The 23536-nt window shown below is 41.5% G+C and overlaps 1 protein-coding gene across 33 annotated transcripts; it reads right to left on the bottom strand.

The window, feature by feature from the left end:
- Positions 1-520: 520 nt before the first annotated feature.
- ARMCX2 (armadillo repeat containing X-linked 2) lies at positions 521-5079 on the bottom strand. Of its 33 annotated transcripts, none has more exons than XM_054472730.2 (6): positions 4934-5079; positions 4595-4677; positions 4253-4313; positions 3638-3702; positions 3246-3318; positions 521-2937 (listed from the first exon to the last, which is right to left on the bottom strand). In XM_054472730.2, exon 6 carries the CDS (start codon positions 2808-2810, stop codon positions 930-932), a length of 1881 nt encoding a protein of 626 aa, XP_054328705.1. In that variant the 5' UTR covers positions 2811-2937; positions 3246-3318; positions 3638-3702; positions 4253-4313; positions 4595-4677; positions 4934-5079; the 3' UTR covers positions 521-929. The 33 variants fall into 33 exon arrangements, with proteins under 33 accessions (XP_054328705.1, XP_054328710.1, XP_054328700.1 ...); XM_054472735.2 differs by having other exon boundaries at positions 3669-3746; positions 4253-4325; XM_054472725.2 differs by having other exon boundaries at positions 3638-3746; positions 4253-4325.
- Positions 5080-23536: the final 18457 nt, after the last annotated feature.

Genomic DNA, 23536 nt, shown 5'->3' on the forward strand with positions numbered 1-23536 from the left:
CATAGCTCCAATCCATCTTTAATATTGCCACCAGATTATTTTTCCTTTAGTCAAAAATGTTCAGCCACTTGCATAATATGACAGGATATTATTTCAATATTTTGACTTGGGGTTCAGGATCTTCCTCAAACTTTCCTCACTCTGAATTTTCACATTTATCTCTCATCATTCCTCTTCCCATGGCTTCCATTCCAAGCAAATTGGCTACCTTCCTATCACAGGCACAGATTTCTCACTTGCATGCCTTTCTCCAAAGCATTTCCCCCTCCTGGAATGCCCTTCTATGTTGTCCTTCAGGGCTCAGCTTAAATGCGCCCTTCCTCCTTGAAGCTTTCTCAGCAACCTCTGCTTCATTTAAACAGACAGTGTGTATTTGACAAAGAGCATATGCCCAGGTACTGTTAGTAATCCTTTTGTATGTATTTATTATTATTATTTTTCATAGATCTTTGTATATATACTTTTGTATTTATGTACCTTATCTCTCCATCTGGGTTTTAAATTCAAGCATTAGAACGACTTTTTGTCAGCTGAAACATACAACTTTATTGATGATACACAAATGAAGTCTTTGGTGGATAAATTCAAGTCAAAACAAATAATAGAACAGTAGGCCATTCATAATGGACAGGTTTACTGTCAATTCAGAAGAACCAGTAAAAATATTTCTATCCAAGCAGCACGATTAAAGTCACAAATATGTTTTCAGTACAAGAGGTCTATTTATTTGGTATTCATAAAATGGTTCAGCTTAAAGCTGGTGACTGTCACAGATAACATCACTCTGGATGATACATTATTCAACACTGGCAGCTGAAAGGATCCCTTTACTATATGAGCAAGTGGAAAAGCAGTAACTTTCAATTTTCAATGCTTCCACACTGCAAAATCATGAAATTTCTTCAAGTCTTTTGACGGTACATAACCAATCAGAATTTGTTCACTAGTTTTATAACTTTCACTTTCACTAAGAGGTCATGGTGATTTGCTAAGGCTCTAATTTTCTTAACACACACTCCAGATGTAGTGCATAAGTAAAAAAGGGAACCTTTATTGAATTCTCTATAGTTAAACACTTCTGCTCTGAGATTGTCATAGATGATCTCAAATAGAGTAAGGGCATTAATAAGGATTTCTGATTCCACGTAAGAATTATAGAGGGAACTAAATGATGCTGGCACTTGGGTACTGAGAAGTTTCTTCAACATATCTGGATTTTCAGCAAAATTCGAAAGGATTTTCAAAATCTCAACCTTGATTTTTCCACCTCCCTGAGATAGCAAACGGAAAAAGTTTGCAATGGAATTGACAAGCAGGTGCTGGTAGTCATTAGTAATAGTCATGTTTGTTAGAAATTTTAGTCCAACTACTTGAACTGCTGAGTTCAGGTTAGAGGCCATGATATCATCCATCACTTTATTCATGTACACCTGAAGCCGGCCCTGATTTTCATAATTCTCACTCAGGTTATTCATGGCCATTAAGGCTTTTTCCTTAATGTGTGGATCAGTTTTGTTGATCATGTTTGCAATAATTGGGAGGCCTCCCAATTTGCGGATTGTCTCTTGATTGCATGAATAATTGGCATTGTTGCTCAGAGTGAGCAAAGCTACCTGTTGGATGAAAGGATCATCAGATTTCTGAAGCAAGGCAAGGACCTTCCTGAGATCGCGGACACCCAGAATCTCATCAATTTCATAAGGAAAGGGGCGCTTCTGCACGGCAACGGGTCTTCTTCCCCTCCCTCTGCGCTGGGTCTCGGGCTCAGAGTCTGAATCTGACTCTGTGTCAGTCCATCCGGACTCCCCTTCCTCAGAATCAGGGACCTCTGCCAGGAAAGCCTGTCCGCCATTAGCAGAGGCTGCAGCAGCTGCTGCAACCCCATCTCCAGGACGGAAGCCCATCCCCAGTTCGTCTACTTCAACCTTGCTTTTCTTGCCCTTGCCCTTGCCCCCATTCCGGGACCTGGTTACACCCTTGGCTCCACCTTTGGGTACCGCTCCAGTCGCTGATGTGGCTTTGGGTATAGCCCCAGTGTGAGCCCCAGGGGTTGCTTTCTTGGCAGCTGATGTTCCAGGAACCACCGCTGTTCTAGGGGAACCAGAAGTTCCAGGAGACTCTGCAGCCCCAGTAGGCGTTGCGGGCACAGGAGCCTCAGCTGCCTCGGTAGGCGATGCCACCCCGGGAACTTCAGCTACCTTGGTAGGTGCTGCTACCCCAGGACCCTCGGTCACCTCAGTGGGTGCTGCCGCTTCGGTAGGCACCACTGTCCCAGGAGGCACCGCTGCCCTGGAAGTCTCCGCTTCTCTGGGAGCTTCTACCACTTTGGGAGCCCCTGCCATTGCAGGGGCTTCTGCAGCCCCAAGGGACTCTGTCACCCCGGGAGGTGGTGCTATTGAAGAAGCCATTGCAGCCCCAGCTGCTGATTCGGCCTTAGGCCCAACCCCGGCTCCATCTGCCTCTTGGGCCTGACTGCCTGCCCCACTCTGAGCCTCAGCGCTGGATGCAGCTGGGGCCACTGCCTCAGCTCCAACTGCGTCCAGAGCAGAGGCTTCATCCTGGGCCCTGTCCTCTGCTTCAGCGCGGACTGGGGTTGGGGGACTGAATCCTGACCCAAGGTCGATTGTGAATCCGGCTCTTAGCCCAGCTCTAGCCCTGGCTCCAGTCCCAGCCACAGCCCGGTTTTTGGGCTTGACCATTCTCTTCTTGGTCTGGTCTCTCCCCCTGGTGTATTTGTAGACACAGTACCAGGCACCAGCCCCTATCACTATCCCCGCCGCTACACAGCCAGCATCCCGAACGCGGCTCATGGTGCAGCTGGGGTTATTCACTGATCCAGGGCGTGGAACTGGATTGCTTAAGGTTAAGGGATGCCTGCTCGTCCGGGTGAGGCTCTTCAGTTTAGGCTTACAAGTTCTGCTGAGGCTTAGGCAGGGCCTAGGGGTAAAGGATAAAAATGAGGCTTAGGGCTCTGGCTCACTTCGTGTCTAACGAGCACCCAGACACAGGTGTCAAGGCCTGTGTTTGCTGATTCACAGACCTAGTTTAACGTTTTCTACATCTTCAACCTTAGCCTGCTCTGCCAATGCCTACAACTTCCAGCATCTAAATGGAAGGACGAGAGGCAGTACAGACATCGGTAAAGCTGGTAGAGAGCTGGAAAAACAGTAGAGATCTCAGATTCTGCTATGATGCCCCACCCTCTACCCCCAAGGTCCCTAGATGGTGCCCATGCACATACCAACCTTCTGGGATCAAGAGCAGTTTGCTTTTTTCCACTGTAGCTGCAGTTGCACAGAGCCCAAAAGGAAGACAGACCTGAGGACAGATCAGAAAGGGCGTTTTTGAGCCTTTGGTGGACGAATTCTGGTTCTTTTCCTGATTTGGACCCCTGTGGGTCAAAAGTTTTCCCCCTCTCAGGGATCCTCTTTTCCTCTTCAGCCTCTCCTCCCCCAAATATTAACTAAGGCAGATGCTACGCCCCTTTCTCTGCACCAAAAAGAAAGGGCCCGGGGCAAGGGTGTCTTTGAAATTAAAAGAGAGAAGATGCAGGAGGAGCCTCTGGTCCCATTCTCTACTCTTGTCTCTGCCACACCCACACCAGGGGGCCCCAGACAATTCCAACCCCAGCACTGACCCTCCAAAGATTCAAGGCTGTTTCTCCTTACTTCAGTTCAGTTAGAGCTTCATCCTAAGGACAGACTGAAGAGCAGAAATATAGACTGTCGACGTTAGACAATGAAAGCCTGGTGGATGGATCAGCATCCAGGACAAGGGTCTCAGTAACTGCCTTTTCGTGTTTGCACACCAGAATGTCAAATGATTCTACCTCTCAATTCCTTCAACTCTTCTCACCCCACCCCTCCCACCTCAATCCTCCTCCTGCGCAGGCTCCCCAGGCACTCAATCCCTCTTTCCGCTTTGCCCCGCCCCCGTCCGCCATTTCTCCGGGACACACCGCCACACCCCTTCTCCTGCAACGAAGCGGGAGGGGAGCGGGACGAGGGTGCAGCAAAAGCTGGATGGGATGCGGTATGGGGGACTCCTGCCAAACAATTCAGTGTTCCCCTCCCAGGATCACCCGTCTTTCGCTCCCCAGCCCCTAGGCCTAGCGTTAGCCTTCAGAAGAGGGGCCTCAACGTCTGCCTTTTCGGGTTCAGGGTCAGGATTTTCCACGATTTTTCTGCTATGGGCTCTACCTCCCACTTCCCACAAATCCCCCCAACAACCGCCATTTCTCCCGCCTGCATACCCGAATTCCTTTTCCAGGACTGAAAAGACGGGGGGTGAACGGCTGTGTGGGCCGGAGGTGTCTGGAAAGCAGTCTGCGAGTTAACAAGGCGGTTTAATACCAGATTCTCTCAGGGTCCGCCCCACCCCCCCACCTCCCGTGAAGCCCAGACAGCGCCAAACCCGCCACCTCTCCAACAGCAGCTGGTACACCCATTTCCCAGCATTCCCAAAGCACAGAGGGTCGGCTGGGGGATGGGAGGGTGCGGGGGCGGTGGTGGGGAAAGTCAGGGTGGGAGTGTACCGCCCAGATTGTTACCAAATTGCATGCCCCACCCCCGCCTCCTGGTTACCCTTTCCCAACCTCCCTGCTGGCCTTCTATGCGCTGCCACGTTTATTTCTCTTCCCTCCTCCTCTCAAAACAGGACGGGATGTGGGGTGCGGGCCTGAATGTTATAAACAAAACCAAAAAACACTGGCTGGAAAGGAAGTAAGCGGATTCTTCGTAAAGTCTATCAAAAGTCTTTTCGTTTCCCCCTCCCCCTTTCCCCGCCGCCCACCAAAATGAGCCGCGTTTGAGCACCTCAGGTCTGGAAAGCCGGCCAGAAGTGGGGGAGACCGAGGCACCCGCGGCCTCCGACTCCCGCATCCCTAGATTACCCCTATTCAGGGGTCCCAGACTGTGCCCACCCTCACACCCACCTGCCCGAATCTGGGGGAATTTTCTCCTCCTCCTCCTCCTCGCCTGGGTTAAACGCACGGCAGCGAGCTGCGCAATAGAGTTGGTACCCAGAGGAGGACGGAGAACGACGGTCAGGGCTTTAAGTACCTTTGCCCACGTCAGCTCCTGGTCACGTGAGGGCTGCATCGCCAGTAAGCTTGGGTCCCCAATTTCCACTCCCACCAAGAGTACGAGCCCCCTCCTTTACTTCCATTCCCATCTCACCCCACCACATCAGGTCCTGTCACTCATTTTTTTGTCTTTGTAGCCCTGGAGGCCTCAAGTAGCCCCTTCTCCCTGCTTTCAGAATTTGCCTTTCTCTGGTTACCTGGGAGGGTCTGCATCTTCTTGGAGGACTATTGAAAATTTTTACTTTTTTGTTGGGGAATTGTTTCATCCTTTCCTGGGCTACTGGACACTCTTCCATCGCTCCACCTCTAGTTCCTCAGCCCCTAGTCCCCAGGATTTTCCTTGCAGTTGACTCCCTGTTCCAGTATAGCTAAGGGGCAGTGTCAGAAAGGAGACAAGGAGTGGGAGTGGGGTCTGTACTTCTCAAATACTTCTGTTTTGTTTTTAAAACTATCATCATGCTTTATTTTTATAGTAAGAAAATTCAGTAAAACAAGAATTCGGTGTGGGAAGTAGCAACAAAAAAAGGGTGGGCATGTTTTTTAAAGAAAAAAGGTTTCCTGCGTCCATTGGAAAGCACCATTAATTTTGGTTAATTTTTACCGAATAGAACATGAGTTCTTTTGGCCACATAGGAAATAGTTTTTAAAATATGCTAAGGTATTTGAACATCTAAAATGGAATATTTCTCAATAAGATAAGCATATTTCCATGTGATCTGTAAATTGATCCACAGAGAGATGTTCAGTTGTCCAATCTTATTTATTTTGGACAAATAATACGCTACTTTTTTCTCCTTCTGGGACAGCTTTTAAGTTGCATAAATAAATGATCCTGTCTTGTCCTGTTAGAGAAACACATTTATTTAATATTCCCAAACCATTGCTGACTGCTGTGTGTGAACCTCCTGTAATTTGATGGCTGTAACCATGACAGTTTTGAACACCTGTCTTCGGATTAGGTTCCAGTTAACGATTCAGCTCTGGGCAAAAAGATGAGCTGTGAGGCCAAGGAAACTGAGGGTGGTGGGTGCAGGGTGGTCAAATCCTCCCTGCCCTGTCAGGAGGAGGAGGGAAATGCTGTCTCTCTACTCCCTCCCATATGCCAGAGCTGCTCATCACCTGCGTTCAGGCACCTGGCTCAGTTGCTCACACCCAAAATATATCTGGACAAGTGACCAAGATGGAGACCTGGTTAAATGTCTTTGACTCCTTCCGTCCCTCCCCCAAGTTCCCAGAGGTAACCCACTGATGCATAGAAAGGATTGCTGTTCTCATCTGACCCTGCAGCTGACGATTTGTGAAACCTGTGATTTCACAAAAAGGTTTTTGTGATCACACAAAAAGTGATTGTTGGGAGAAGTTCCCAGGCCTGACTGCTGTCTATCCTTATTCGTGGTTACCAGTGAACCTTGCTCCAAACACTGTCTGCTAGTACCACCTGGCCTAAGAGATGCATCCTCCTGGGCCTCTCACTTCTGGCCTCCTTAGCTCCAGGGGACCCAGGAAGAGTCTAGCCTTGCTGCAAGGTTACTGCCTGCCAGTACACATCCATCTTGGTGCCCTCCCAACCAAATGTATGCCCAGGGAACAATCTCCACTGATGAACCCAGAGTAGGTGTTCTCATCTGGTCAACTCTATAGACCACCTGAAATTGCATTCACCTGCAAAGCTTTGTTTGGGATTATATGTGTGGTTAGATGCATTTTTTTTTCAGGAACAGAGATCACTGACCTCATCAGTTTCTCAAGGGGTCTGTAACCCCCGCCCTGCAAAAAATTAAGAGCTAATACAATGGCCAAGAGGGTCTGTGTTATATATATATAATAGTCCAGATTAAGAATCTTGTATTTTGTTCTGGTAATACAAGTATTATATATTAGTGGTTAAAAATGTTCAAAACAATAAGGAAATATATAAAGTATACAGGGAAAGAAACTTGTGTTATCTTTTCCACTCCCAGCCACTGTCAACAGTTTCCAACTTTCTTTTTAGACACATTAGTAAGTGCGTTTCTGCTTATTAATCGAGTTCCAAATTTTTGTGATCTGTCTTAATAATTCTAATTTAAAGTGATACCTTTGGTTTATCTTGGTATTATATATAATCATTTGTAAATGATGATTTTTCATTTCTTCCTTTCCAACATTTATGCCCCCTTTTCTTTCTTCTTCTTCATGAGTCATTCTTGGTTAAATTAGACATAAACGAAAATATCCTTAACCTGATGAAGAATATATCAGAAGTTCTTCTGATCTGGCAGATTTGTCCCTCCCTGTGGTCTACCAAGATCACAGAACTTAATGACTGGCATTGACTAGAACTTCCTTAAGAGCCTCCTGATCTTGTTCTTGAAGGCAGTGGGAATGCCTCTTTTGTTTCATTATTTAGTATAACTTTTGTTGTTTGTGATTGATATATTTTCTTTTTTTTTCAAGGCTAATTTCACTTATGTTTACCAGTCCCTCTCTTTCTCTCTGTCGCACGTGCACACACACACGTAGTACAAAGAAATACTATCAGTGAATGGAGGCAAGTCATTAAGTTCTGTAATCTTGATGGTCCAGAGAAAGGGATGAATCTGCCAGATCAGAAGAGCTCCTGATATCTTCTTCATCAGGTTAAGGATATTTTCTTTTATATCTAATTTAATTCATCTAAGAACGACTCATTAAATTACGTATAATTCTTTACTACATAAATGAAGTTCCCTCCTATTCCTATTTTACTTTTTTTTTTTAATTAGGAATGGTGACTTATTTTATCAAATGCTTTCATTATGAGGTTTCTTTTCTTCTTTGGTGTGCTGTTGTCAGGAATGATGTAGACAGGCCAGTCTCCCTGTCACTCTTCTCTTCCTATAGTTTATTCTCAACACATCCAGACACATGTCCCTTGTTCAAACTCCCCACCCACTTCCTGTGTTGTTTAGAGGAAATATAAATGTCCTTATTACAACTGAGAAGGCCCTACCCTATTCAATCTTACTACTTTTCTGCCTAATCTACTTCTCTCTCTCTATCTAATTCACCCTACTCAATCATCTTGGCTTTCTTGATGTTCCTGGAGTATACTGGACATGTTCCCTTTACAGAGCCTTTTCGGTTGCTCGTCTCCTTACCTGGGATGTATTTCCACCCCACATCACCACACTTAGTTAGATCCCTCACTGACTTCAGATCTTTACTCAAAGGTCACCTTTTTAGTGAGTCCTTCATTGGTCACCCTTTCTAAAAGTTCATCCCATCTTGACTTTTCATATCTTCTTTCCTGCCATTTATTTTTTCTTTAGTACTTATTAATAACAATATACTATATGTTTTATCTTGTTGGTTGCTTGTCGCTTTCACTAGAAAGTAAGAACTATGAGGTTAGAAATTTAGGTCAGCTCTATTCACCGCTGTAACTACAGCATCAAGAACAATGCATGGCATGTAGTACCTGCTCAGTACACGTGTTGAATAAATGAATAAATGAATGAATGGCTTTCCAACACTGAACCACCTTTACACTCCAGAAAAAAGCCTAGTTGGTTCTGGCATATCATCAGATTTGTGAACTCTCAAATGAGTGATTACCTAATCAGGATGTTGTCATGGGACTAGATGTAGAAAACTTAAGATTGCTTTGAGTGACATGTGCAGAACTCATTATGCAGTGAGAATTATTGTTTATGATATATGCCATTTAATAAAAGTGAATCATTTTTCTTGAATGGAAATAGTTCTTTAACATTTTTCAATAATAAAAATGCATGTTTGTATAACAAAGAATAGAATGGTGTTAACAAGAAAGTAACAGAATCCATTCCTACTGTTTCCTTTCCTGACACTCCCTCCCTCATCTTCATTTCCAGGTATTTTCAGGACTGCAGAGATGAATATTAGTGAATCCAAATAGAAGTGGTGAAGGGAGCAGAGAAGAGGATGGGCCCGTTTCCCAGAGAATTAGAAATGACCAGTAGCTCAGGAGAAGATGCTGTTTCTTCCGGTAATCAGAGAAAGATGACGCTTTTGTTGTTTGCGCAAAGACTAAAAAGAGAACGAGTGACAGTGCCCTGCATGGTGGAGGTGGTGGGAGGGAAGGCGGGGAGTGAGGGGCCTTGCAAATAATGGGAGGGGAAATTTGGGACCCAGACTCACCAGTGACGTGGCTTCACATGACCAGGAGCTGACGTGCTGGTGTGTTGGTCCAAATAGCAGTTCCTGCTTAGCTACCAGCTCCCGATTTCCTTAAAGGTGGTGTGACTGTGGCCATAGAAGGTGGAGGAGGACAGGGAGGAAACCCATCCAGATCCTTGTAGGTTGGTATGAAGGTGGGTGTTGATTGGAGACTCCTGAAGTCCAGGTGGAAGGGAGCAGCACAATTTTCAAGTTAGGAGGCACTTCTCTGTTTCCGCAAGGGGACAACCCGAACCCAGGCTTGTTCTCATTTTGTGACTTGTCAAAGGCAGGGCAGTGTCAGCAGCAGAAATGGTTGACATTGGTGACTTGAGGAGGTGGAGGGGAGAAAGTGGTTATCATGTAGCAGAGCGATGGAGGACTGTGAAATAAGAGACAGGCTTGACAACCTGGACTCTGAACAGGGAAAGGTCTGGGTCTGGACCTACATTCAGATGTTGGCGCATCCACTGAGCACTAAGTCCGAATTGTCTTCTCTTTGTTCCTGTCTGGTTTTTGCTTCCGTCTGTCTGTGTCTGCTGCTCTGTCCATCAGTGGTGGGTTTTCCACGCAAAAGGAGGAGAAGCTAAAAGCTTCATTTCCTTCCTCCTTCCCCTCCCCCTAAACACTCAGTCCCTACATCCAACTTGATTGAAGCTTCAAACTCCTGCCCTCAATGTGTTCTCACTAGCCTAAGGGAGCACCCCTGAGACATTCACAGTGCTGTAGCATGGGCCGAGCTTAGAACTCAGACTTGATGGCAGTGGGACTGGTGATTTGGGCTGGTGTCTCGTACTACATATACTGACTGGCCTGTGGTAGAGAGCAGAAAAAGAAGAGACCAGCTGATTCGAAAAACAATAATCATGTCTACAAAAGTTTAGAAAATACAGAAAACTGTAAGAAATAAAATAAAAATAAGCCACCAATAATTACCACTCCTTGTCTTTCCTCTCTAAGAATGTGGTTGTGTGTATTTAACATTATTGCAGTCATACTGTATATGTTGCCCTGAAATTATTATTTTTTCAGGTGCATTGCAGGGTATTACTTTTATTAGTTAATGAAAGTACTTCATAAACATCCTATTAATTAATGTTTCATAATAACAAAGCATAATAATCATAACCTTACCCTTTTGCTGCCTTTCATGAAGCAGGTATGAAACTTAACTCATGCGTGAAAGAATTATTAAACATCTTTATTTTCGTAAAAAAACCCAGTCCTCTGTAGATTCCAGGATGGCAAAATATCCTATCACATGGATTTGGAGGTGGTGCCGGGTCCCTGGGGTTACCCATTACCAAGGTATTGGGGAGTGTCTTTCTATAGTTGTTATAGCTGTGAAACGGATCATCCATGTTTCCATGAGTTTCCATGAGCCTTTCAATGGGCCAGTTAAGCAGCTTGTGCGACATGCTTGGCATAGAGGGGACAGGAATTTGGTGAGACTGGGCATCCTGGATAGGACTCAGCCTCCAAGGTATATCACATGGCCATCAGCATTGAATTTCTACTGTGTTCTCTAGGTTGCTGGGGAGCAGGCCAGAGGTCCCATCTGCTGAAGGAATTCAAAGGCCCCTTTCTTTTCCCCTTCAGTGGTGGTAGTGGGGCATTTTCTTTTTAGTGTGAGGGAAATCTTTCACTCCTCGAACTCTGTTCTTCACAATGGACTTGGATTTCTGGGAAATGAACTCTGGGAAGTCCTGACATAAACTTTCTCTGAGGCAAGGAAGTGCAGAGTTCACTTGACTGAGAAAGGGAAAGTGGAAAACGTAAACAGACACAGAGATGAAATATAAATTAGTACTCTGGTGTCTTAAGTGGGGTTCCCTAGAAGCAGAACCAAGAATGGGGATTCTTGTGAAAGTGGTTTATCGAGGGAGTATCCTTAGATGAAACCTATATGGAAGTAAAGGGAGCAGCACAGGACAGGGAAAGAAACTAAGCATAGATATAATCCAGCTGAAATCTAGCCTCAGCTTGAGCCCAGGGGGACTGTGGAACGTGAAGGGCACCAGGGAAAGAACACACCTTGAGACAAGGGAGCCAGGCTTTTATACCCACTGATTGCAAGACAGGATGCATGAGTGGGTGGAGGGCGGTGAGGGGAGAGGGGGGACGGGGCGCGGTGTGGGGTGAGAAGAGAGAGGTTTTAATTCCTCAGGTTTTCTAGACATAGTGGATCTGACAAGGGCAAGAGTACAGATCTTCAGCAGCCAACACAGCAGCTAGGGGATGGATGCACTGGCCCAATAAGTGGAGTCTGGACAGGGCATCAATAGCGTCCACTATAACTAGCCAATCTGCATTCTAGCAGTGAAAATGTACTTCCTATCTATGTGTCCCACCCCCACCAGGAGGCCTTAATTTCGGCCTTACTAGCTGTAGAATCTCTTCATGTGTGCAGTCTACTAGGAAATGACCAATTTCTCCATTAACAAAAGAAAAAGAAGAGAATGCTTCTGCTTCTCTAATCTTCTAGTGGTTGTCTCAGAAATACCACCCTCAGAGGCTAGTTTTCTCTCTTTAACCTAGAATCAAATCTTCTCCTTCAATGTATACATTTCAGAAAAGGACTACATAACATGTAATTTAGCTCTTAGTGAAAACGTGTTCTGCTTGTAATGACATTAAAGGCCAGTACAAAGTTTGAGGGAAATTTAGACGTAGGATGATTGGCTCTGGATAATTTAAAACAGATTTTGGCAGGTGTTAAAATGACCACCATACAACTTGCCTCTGAATTTCTTTAAATTAGTGAAGAAGTTGCTAAAGGAAAGGCAGGCATCATTCACTTAATTCAATCCAAGGTGAGCCAAGCAAAGATGGAAGGGTATCATGGCAAAGAGAGCTTGCCACCCTGACAAATGGACTGCCCATTAATCTAACATCCATATAGTAGCCTTGGGCTCTTGGGGATAGAAGGTACCTTGGAGGAATATAAACTCTGAGCTTCCATATTGCTAATATGGAAGAAAAATTAGCCTTATTTATTTTTGTGGTTCCCTCACTCATTGAGTGTTGTCAAAATTTGGGAGCCAAGATATCAGAAAAGCAAGCCCCTCCACAAAGGTTATTGCTGAGACACATATTGTCCCAGATTGCAAACTCATTTCGGGCTTAATGGCTCTGGTGCTTCTGTGCTGTGCTAGAGGAACAGCAATCTTTGTCAAAGCTGGAGTTGCTAGGCTTAGGATCCAGTCTCCCTGGTGCATTTCATGGCTGTCCTGTCTGGGGCTTGCAACATCTTTGAGACACTGTTGGAGTAGGGCACAGGTATCTCCTTATCTCCTTATTTAGGAGCCCTCTGTTGCTTCATCCTCACTAACTCTCCCAGAACAGAGGAGGAGGTTTTTTTGTTTGTTTGTTTGTTTTGTTGTTGTTGTTGTTTTTTAACGGGAAAAATTCCTGTCTTTTAAAACACAAGTTATCTCGCTCAACTTCACAGATAAGGCCGGAAGAGAATAAGTAAATTAACCAAGACTCTATAGACATTGGTGGGTCATTAAATACGTTTTTTCTCATTTTAAAATTGTGTATCCAGTTAAAATAATTAAATACTGAGGAACAGTACTATTACTCAATTTACTCCCCTCTCCTGTCCCCAACCAGTTTCATTTGTAATTAAAAGTTATACCTTCTAACATTGTAATATAACTAAATATTACAGAACATTATAGGATAAGATGTCAGAGTCTACAGAAAATGTCTCCATAACAAAGGTTCCCAATTCTCAGCTAATTGCCGACTTTATTCAATATAAGCATTTCTTTCGCAAGTATGTTTTCATAATTCAAACTGGATACAATGTAATTGATCAATAAGAAGACCTAATTTGCATTGTGCAAAGGGTAGTTGGTAATAATGTCATCAAAACCAGAAGCCATTATCAGTTGCGTTTAAAGCAAAAAACCTTGAGACACACCACAGGATGCCTTTCAGTTTTGTTTATCGTAACAGTGGGTGATAAATGTGATAAAAATTGATAAGAATGTGTAAGAAGCTTTATGTTAGTTATAGAGCTCAGGGTGATAACGAAAATAAAAGACATCACTTGAGCAAATATTTCTGAATTTGTTCACTGAAGTCTGTTTTATAATTACACACTTACAGCTCTAATAAAACCTTTATTATTGAAATTTCTGCAGAAAACATAACTTTGTTATTGCAAGTTTCAACTTCTCTGGACCTTAATTTCACTTTCTCAACTGAAACAAATGTTTTTAGATGGGAATTTTGAAAAATGTCGGTTTCTTTGAAATGCAAATACTGCCTTAGAGGAGAGCAGGGTGTACTTGTGAATCCTGTGAACCATTAAGTAACCATGACAATCCTGACTACTAAGTGGAGAAGTGCCTTTCTGTTATCTAGATCTAAGGCCCCCAAGAAATTTGAGACTCCGTAAACATGTTTTTCACCTATTTTAGTTTTACTTTAAAGGGTGAGTCTAGAATTGGTTCACTGGCTGACCATACAATAAAAATCAAATCAAGAAGGATTTGGGGACTCCAAACCAATCTCCTGTAATATGTGCACTTCCCATATTATATGTTTTGCAGTAGATCAGATGGTATCTTGGGAAAAGGAACTCAAGCACCTGAATCAACACCCAGAAATGCCTCATCAATCTCACACTAACCCTGTGGCTTCCCACTCCTCTAGAAAGTACAACATTTATTATAAATCAGGGAGACAGTATGCTTCTTAGGCACTCTTCTTTCCTCCTAATGCCTGGCATAAAACCCTAGGGTTGCAGCTTCCAGATTCTTTTGGAGCATGAATAATAATAATAATAACTAATGTGATGAAGCTTTCCACGAGCTATTTCAATCTTCACAAAATGTCAATGGAAATGGTATGAGTTTAGAGATGAGGAGATGGAGATGTAGAGAGGTTAAACAACTTTGCCAGTGTGCATATGGCTAGAAATTAGTGAAGGTAGTCTGAACTGTGCTCTTCATCACTGGATTATGCTGCCTGTTAAGGCCAAGAGCCCTCAAAAGCCTAAAGAATAGAAAGGGAGTAAAGAATGGCAACCCCTAGGCTGCTCTACCTCCAGAAACAAAGACACACTGTTAGCAGGACCCCACCATGGTAAGGAAATGAATATTATTGCCTCTGGGGGATTACAAAAGTCCTTTTCCACACCATGTGAGAAAATTTAGGCATCAGCTGTCTGTGCCTCATGGTTTTCCCTGTTTCTCATTTCTCTTCTCCATTTTCATGGTTGGGTGTCCTCTAGCCAGCTGATCCTCCCTCTGGTTTCTGAAAGCTGATGACACTCACATCTTCATCTCCCAGTGCAGGCCTCACACCTGAGTTCCAGATCCATATGATCAACTGGTCACTGAAGAGCTCCCTTTGGGTAACTCACGGCCTCCCACACCTCAACTTTTCTCAACCTGAACTCCTCCACTTTCTCCTCAAATACCTGTTTCTCCTTCCCTTCCTCCTCTTCTTCCTGCTTCTCCTCAAAGGGTTCTCACTCTCCATGACGGACACCATCAACGCACCTCACTGGCCAAGCCAGTCTCTCTTCTCTGCCTCACCCCCACATCCCATCTGCTATTGTCTGAAGGTTGGTGCCTCCCCAAAATTCATATGTTGGAACCTAATAACCAGTGTGACAGCATTAAGAGATGGGGCCTTTGAGAAGGAGTTGAGTCAGATGAAGGCTCTACCCTCATGAATGGGATGAGTCCCCTTAGAAGAGAAGCTGGAGCAAGCTCCCTTAGCCCATTCTGTCATGCGAGGACACAGTAACAAGGCACCATCTATGAAGCAGGGGAACCCTCACCAGATACCACATTTGCTGGCACCTTGGTCTCGGACTTCCCAGCCTCTAGAACTGTGAGCAATGTATTTCTGTTGTTTGTAAATTACCCAGTGTAAGGTATTTTGTTATAGCAGCCCCAGCGGACTAAGACACCATCCATGTACCTCTGAGATGTCTCTCATCAGTCCACTCCTACCAGATGCCACTCCTGCCTACCTTGCCCAGGCCATCTCCCTTCTGGATATCTGCAGCAGCCTCCTCTGCTGTGGGGTGGGGTGAGGACAACTCCAATACACTATAGCCAAAGACACCTTCCTAAAATCTGAGTGCTTCCATGTCTGACTGAGAACATCTCAATGTCTGGTTTCCCAATATATTGGGGACAAGGTCCAATCAACCTTAACGTGGCAGACAAGACCTTCCACTGCCCTGCCCCTGCTTACTTCTCTATCTTCACTACTTTGGCCATACTGAACTTTTCTAAGATCTCTGAATGCATACTGCTCTCTCTCACCTCCTAGCTTTTGCACATGTTGTGCTTTTGCCTGGACATGACCTTACTTCACTTTCCTCAAGGGGAAGTAAGATCATGTCCCCACTCAACCTTGACTGGTGTATTGGGTGTCTGCGTATTTTGCTATCATACCTGAACAGGCAGTCCTTTGATTGTGTCCTCCAGTCCAATTGTCACATCCATTGTGGCTGGCTTTTACTGGTTTAGCTTTCAGAGGAAAATCTTATTTCTAAATTCTTGAAGTGTGTGTGTGTGTGTGTGTGTGTGTGTGTGTGTGTGTGTTTGTACCTCACTGAAACTCCTGTCTACCAAAGTTATACATCTACTTTCAGTTCTTAAAAAATTGACTACAGGTGCATGATTTGTCCCATCAAACTAGGTGACAAAATGATTTTGTAATTTATTACCAGAAGTAGATTTTAGTTCTTTGTCTTCGTGCAAGCATTCCTTTAATTATCCAGTATGCTTTCTCATTACTGGTCATTATTGATACTCAGGGGTATATTATGATCTAATAACTCATGCTTGCATTGTATGAACATTGTCAGCCTGGGTGCCACTTTCTCCAGCTGATGTGACTTTTAAAGAACTCATACTAACTGTGTTTTATTTTTCCTGCAAATTTGCCTTTAGAAACTTTGACCATTGCATCTTTGAGTAGCTTTTTATTTTTATGTCTGAACCCTCTTCTTTTTTGCTTTCCAATAGGTACTGGAGCAGAAGAGTCTCCTGCCTTAAATATCTTGCTAAATACATGGCATTGTTTATGAATCTGATTTTCTTTGTGTTGGAAATGCTATTAGGCACAAATTCATCTTTATGTTTCTTTAGCTTTTAACCTTTGTAAAGCAAGTTTGGTGCCATCTTAGGCTGGCTACCAGTTAAATTCCACCTCTTAAATATTTATTTTCAGGTCAAGTCCCAGTTAATTCATTCTTTTTCTGCAATTATATCCTCATCTGTTTTAGATGGTGCTAAACAGAATGTTTTGGCTTCACAAGCTAGTAAAACAATGTCCTCATGAATATATATATTGGCTCTCTTATTTCTGATTAAGGTGTATTATTTCTTTAGTGATTGCTTAATTCAAATCTAATATTTGTTTTCCCCATTTTCCAGATTTGACATTAAATTCTATGTTGTCTCTCCACGTGAACGAATGCCTGTCTCTTGCTCCCAAGCAAGGATAACTCTATGTACTTTTCTTATTTAGAAGCAGTGGTCTTCCAAGTGGGGTGCATAGTCCCTAATAGATGTATGTTTTTGTTTTTTATCTCACTCTTTCAGATGATTAAGTTTTCTGTTTTATAATGTACATAACCTATTAGTACAGTTATATTTTTATTATTTATGAAGAGATAAATACTGTATACATACATTGATGTGAGTGCTAATTTTTTTGCCAGTAGGGGCCCATAATAAAAAACTTTTGGAAACCACTGAGTTAGAATATTAACCAGCAGACTTGCATATGCTAAGACACAGCAATTTGCAGTATTGTCAGACACTACAGGCTAGAAGGAATTGAAGTCTCTCTGAGTAAAGTGTGCAATGTATTCACTGAATGTTCTTATCCACCTTTTGTAAATTCTAGAGTTTTCATAGCCCAAAGCACACCGTATCAAATCTTGCATGATAAACTGCACATATAATTAATTCAGCAGTACATGATTAGTATCACAGCCCTACATTATTAATTAAATTCATAGTAAAACTGTTTCACTAACATTGACTTTTGGGCCTAATACTAAAACTTGCAATTAGAAATTTTCATTGCCTGTGACAAATAATTATTCTAATTTACAAGATAATAAGACCCTCAGCATGTCGAAAATTCTTAATAATGAGTTAATTTTGAAAATAAAACTAACAGAGGCTAGATGTACTCAAGCTAATGACTGTTAGACTTACTCAAATAGAAGGCCTTATCTATCCTATCAGCTTCCAGCTGATAGGTTTGTTCTCAGGTTGAAGGGTTTACAGTTATTTGCCCTCCAAACAAATCTAGCAAGTAGTAGTACCACCAGTAGTTATTAAAATTCCAAGGCCACATTTTACTAAATTTGAGTTCTAATTTCTCTGAATTCTAACTTGAATGGTATATTTCCAATTACATTGACATTTCAAAACTACCAGATTTAACCATATGTAACCGCTAGTTATATAGGTAGAAATGATAATACCACACTTGTGAAAAGATGTCTTTATTCATTCAAAATGTGCCTCAGCAGCATTCATAGTTTTTCCCACTGGGAGAGTGCAAATAGTTCAAATTCTCCAGTTACTGCCTCTTGAGTGACAAATATTTTGTTTCTTAGAAAGAGGGCCAAATGATGAAAAAGGTGGTAGTCCTTTGGAGAATATTCCAGTAGATGTGAAAAAATGTCATAGCCTAATTCAGTTTATTCTCTAAGGTGATTTGTGATGTGTGTAGTCAAAAGCTGTCATACAAAATGATGGATCATTGTTTATTAGTCAACATGGGTTACTTTTGAATCATTTAAAAAAGTAATCAGTTTTATTAAGTTATAATTTACCTGTACAATGAAATTAGCTATCTTTAAATGTTCAATTTGACAAACTTTGAAAATTGTATCCAGTAATGTAAAAACTACCACAATCAAGATATAAAGTACTCCCATTACCCCAAAAGGAACCCATTAGCAGTCACTCCCCATTTCTCTCCCACCTCCACCCTCCAACTCTAGACTACCACCAATCTAATTTCTTTCTGTATTGGTTGGCTTATTCTGCATATTTAATATAAATGAATCATACAATACAATGCCTTTTGTGCCTGACTTCTTTCACTTAGCATAATGTTTTCAAAGTTCATCTGTGTTTACCCTGAACTAGTACTTTATTCCTTTTTATTGCCAAATAATATTCAATTGTATGAATATGCCATATTTTTATTTATCCATTCAACTGATGAACATTTGAGTTGTTTCTACTGTTTCCCTATTGTAAATAATGCTGCTATAAATATTTGTGGACAGGTTTTTCTGTTGTGGACATATGTTTTTATTTATCTTGAGTATATATTTAGGAGTAGAACTGCTAAGTCATATAGTATCTCTATGTTTAACATTTTAAGGGACTGCAAAATTGTATTCCACAGTGGTTGCACCATTGTATATTCCCACCAGCAATGTATAAGGGTTCAAGTTGCTCCCTTTCCTTTCCAACATTTAGTATTGTTAGTCTTGTAATTATAGTCATTTAATTTTAAATTTTGAGAAAGTAAAATTTATCAATTTTAAACGAATTGCATAATTTTGGTGTCATGTCTAAGAATGTTTTATATAACCCAAAGTCAATACTTTTTTCTATGTTTTCTTTTCTTCTATGAATTTTAGAATCTGTATTTTACATTTAGATCTGTGATCCATTTTGAGTTGATTTTTTAATTATGGTGTAAAATGAAGGTCACGGTGCTGCTTTTACGCACATGGATTTTCAATTGTTCTAGCATCATTTTTTGAAAAGACATCATGTCCCTCATGGAATTATTTTAATAATTTTTTGCAAAATCAATTGACCATGTAAATTTGTTTCTGTTTCTGGATTCTCTAATATGTTCCATACTTATACCAATCCCACATTATTTTGATTACTGTATCTGATTAGTTAAATTTTAAAATCAGGTTCAGCTGTGCTTAATGAAGATGACTTACTTGCTTTCCTTTATTACTAGACAGTTGCCAAATCCATTCTTATTTTTATCCTTAGGCAGCAATATTTTAAATCCAGGGACAAGTCAACCAGGCATGATAGCATGTGGGCTAGGCCAAATTATTTGTTCACAAAAGGAGAATGAATTCTAGCTTCTATTAGACATAGTCGTTGGCAAATTATCACTGTGTCTTTGTCTCATCAACCCCCTGTGGTCTGGCAAATCACTTATCATACAGTAGCTACTAAGTACATTGTTAAATGAATAAATAAATCAATGGAAGAATTATAGCAATTTTTTCTCTGTTTTTTACCTCCTACCCCCATGGCACTACTGGGGCTGGAGGCAAGCTATTTTTCCTTATTTGCTATTTCTTGACATTTTCAGATAATATCTCTTCTCATATTTTACATATCCTAGCTCCTTTGAATCCTAAGCCATTCGACCAAACCACCCACTACCCCTTTTCATTGTACTTATCTATAATTCTCCTGGTTTTTACTTCTCATTCACTGATGACTTTAGCAACTGGCTCATTGTCTGCTTTTCTCTACAATATTAATTTTGTTTTCATTCTTAGTGACTTCAACTTCTTGTAAACAGTCCATCAAACACGTCTCATCTCCGTGGGTCTTATCCTCCACTCCACATCACCTAACTACTCCCGTTTGTCATACTGTAGACCTTATCACAACCAATAATGGCACTGTCTTTGAAATACTGATTTCAAGAATCCCTTCTCCAATCATCAGTTCTATCTTTCCATGTTACTTGCTCTCCTATCCTTACCCCAACTTCAATCCATTGACCCCAGTACTGTGTTTCACTGTTCATCACCTTCCTCCTACTCATACTTCCCTCCATAGCCAGTTTATATCTATGGTCTGATTCCATAATCACTCTTTTGCATATTCCATTGTCTCTCTTTACCTCCATCTTTACATATCTGGGAAAATCTGGACCTTGGTTAAACTTAACTCTCTTCTTACTCTTTTTCTGTTTCTGACCAGCTAAAATCACACAATTCTGCCAACTGTTCCCTCTTTTTTTGGCAAGTGGTCAATGAACACTGCGTGGCCATCCTACTGCAGTTCCCTAGTGAATTCACTTTTCTAATCTCTAAGACACCATATACTGTCTTCTTGCTCTTCAAAGCCTCCAACACCAAGTGCAAAGTTCTTGACATACATTTGCACATATTTCCAAATCAAATTTTATTGTAATTCCTGGGGAGGTGCTATATAACTGACAGGAAAAAATTTACTGCTTAGACAAGTTCCTGTTGTTTTTTCCTGCCATTTCATTGCTGCACTTGGGGTTTCTCTGGTAGTCTATAAATTTGAGTTCATGCCAAAGAAAGATAAATGGTGGGGTTTAGTTTCTAATTATTCAGACTACTCTTGGCCAAAAACAATGAAAAATGCTGGATAAAATATTTTTAAACTATTTAAGAATGTATTAAAGAGTTGATAAGATTTTAAGAAATTGGCAGGCCAAAATCTAAGTGAAAGCAAAAACCCAATAGGTAAGGAAAGCACAAAAACTCTTTTTCTGTGAGGGTATTTACCAAACTAGTGAACTTGAACTCAAATTTTTGTGGGCTAGTGAAGGTTGAGGGAGAGAAGACAAAGACCAGAATCTGCTTACCATGAACAGTCTAATAGTCTAAAAGGAGACATCTTCCAATAAAGTGGTGATACTAAAACTATTAGGGTGATCTTCCCCATTCCAGCTTGGTTGCCTTGGCACTGAACAGATGGGGAGGCTCTTAGGATGTTGCAGACTTTAGGATGTTGCTGTCATGAAATTTGCAACCCAAATGTCTAACAACCAGTCGTTGAAAAACTTCATATTACTATCAGCAAAGTAGACTTTAAAACCAAAATTACTGGAGATACAGAGGAACATTCATAAGAATAACAGATTCAACTCATCAGGTTTAAATGACAATTTCAAATTTTTTTGCACTTAATAACATAACCTCAAAAAGTATAAGCAAAACTTGACAGACATGTAATGAAAAATACACAAATCCACAATAATAGTGAGAGGTTTTAATATGCTTCTCAGTAATTGATAGAACAGGCAGACCCTCTCCCCGCTTACAAAAAAAGATCGGTAAGGCTATAAAAGCTTGAACACCACCTTATTTTGTGGGATTATTATTTTTTTAAATCACTGCCTATTCTTCATGAATGGGAAGTTAATAATAGGTATATCAATATTGATAGATGTCAAGCAAACCACATTCATCCAGTGACACACTTGCAGGTATTCATTGTGCACTTTAGTTTTTCTAAATTGTTAATTATTTTTAAGGATAAATTATTAGATTCATCCACAAATTCATTAAACAAAAATTTTTTGAGTGCCTGCTATGTCCTAGGCATCATTGTAGGTGCTGAAGATGCATAGGGAGCAAAACACAAAAATCTGTGCCCTCATGGAGCTTTACATTGCAGTGGGGGAAGACAGACATTAAATAGTATATATAATGAATAAGAACATTACAGAATATATTAAAAGGTGATAAGAACTATGAAATAAAAATGGAATATCTTAGAGGGATTGGAAGGTTAGGAAGGGATTGCAAATTTTAAAGGAAAGAGTAGACAGACTTCATTGAGAAGTAGACATTTACTTAAAGATTTGAAAAAGGAGAGTGATTGAGCTATGTAGATATGTAGGTAAAGAAAGATTCCAGGTAGAAGCAACAGACAGGGCAAAGGCCCTCAGGTAGTGGAGGGGAAGTGGTCATTGCTATGCCCAGATCTCCTTTCATGCCTACTGGTTCGATGCATCTGTCCCCAGACTTTGCATTTTTGCTTCTAATGGCTGATGCCTATAACTCTTCTGCCCTTTGGCTACTGGAGTTGTTTCACTTGCCTGTGCAGAAAGCCAGAAATCCTGGGAGTTTATGTCCCCCAGGGTGGCCTCATAGGGAGTGACTGACTGGTTTGGACATTTTAAGAGAGCCTAGCTCCCTTGCTTCAAGGTAGGCAAAAACTCTGAGGCATAATTTACACTTCAAAGTGCCCTTCGAAATCAGGCTGAGGCTTCCACTTTGTCTGAAATCTTACCCTTGCTTGGCTTCTTACTTTTCCCTGTCCTGCTTTACCCATCCTCTTTCTGATTTCCCTTGGTAGCACTTCCTTAAAAAATTACTTGCACATGAATTTTTCTGTCAGGTTTTCTTCTAGGAAACATGATCTGAGACAGGTAGTAAGTTGTGGGGTTGTATGTGAAACTTGGGGTTGTTTCAGTTTTAGGTACATGATCTTAGCTAGTTTGTCTGGTTTTCTGCTCTAAGCCATTTAGGGAACAAGACTCATATGAATACTCATGTAGAGAATAAATATAAATATAAAATGCCAAGAAAAGTATAAGCATGATTTTGGTAAACATGATTTTCTGTATAATTAGAATATAAAACTATAGAAGTACTTAATTATCTATTCATTACAGAAAAGCTAGGAAATATAAATAAGCAAAATGAAAAAAATGCAAACAGCTCATTACCCAGAGATAGCCATTATTATTATTTTGGTGTTTAACTTTTCAGAATCGTTTCAGTTTATACATACATTGTAGCTGATATGAATACTACTTCACAAACTTGGGTGTGTAAGAAATGTAACATTATTATTTTTAAAATATCAAAATTAAATCTGACTTCAAGCTTCCATCCCACTTGACTGGTGGAAAATTCAACCTTAGTTGGTTATTTTGTGTCACTGTTTTGAAGAGTGTCCAGAAAATGGGGTCCTGTGGTCACTGCTGCTATGTTCATTGTCCAAGCCTAGAAAGCAGGGAGTTGTACTGCTTTTGTGTGAAGATTGGTCCCAGGATTCTGCTGAGACGGGAAGTTTTGAGGTTTGGGGTCCAACCCTTTTAACTGTATCATAGAGTTTTTCTCTTCTGAGCTCCTGCTATCTCCCTTGGGCACTAGTTGGGAGTAGAATTTTCACTTAACAAAGGATCTGCAGAATTCTATCCTTTTACCTAATCTTGGGAAACTCTCCCCATCTGGCTACTTTCCCTCTTTCTCTCGATCATCTCTCTCCCTTTCCCTGAAGCACAATTCTCCCTAGGAACTCAAGCTTTTAGAAAACAAAAGCCAGGAAGGGAGGTTGTTGGCAGACAACATCTATTTTCAGCCCTATAGCATCAACTTCCCCAGGGGTAAAGGAGTACAATGGGCATGATTATTTTGTTGAAACTGGAGGTGGAGAGTGGAAAGAGAAGAAAAATACAGTGAACACAACACAAAATAATAAATTGATCCCTCAATACATTTACCTGCCACACATATTTTCATGACATTGA

The sequence above is a fragment of the Pongo pygmaeus genome, chromosome X (genome assembly GCF_028885625.2).
Source record: "Pongo pygmaeus isolate AG05252 chromosome X, NHGRI_mPonPyg2-v2.0_pri, whole genome shotgun sequence".
NCBI lineage: Eukaryota > Metazoa > Chordata > Mammalia > Primates > Hominidae > Pongo > Pongo pygmaeus.

Excerpts from the sequence above, each read along its gene's own strand:
- ARMCX2 (XM_054472730.2), bottom strand. The coding sequence starts at position 2,810 with ATGAGCCGCGTTCGGGATGCTGGCTGTGTAGCGGCGGGGATAGTGATA.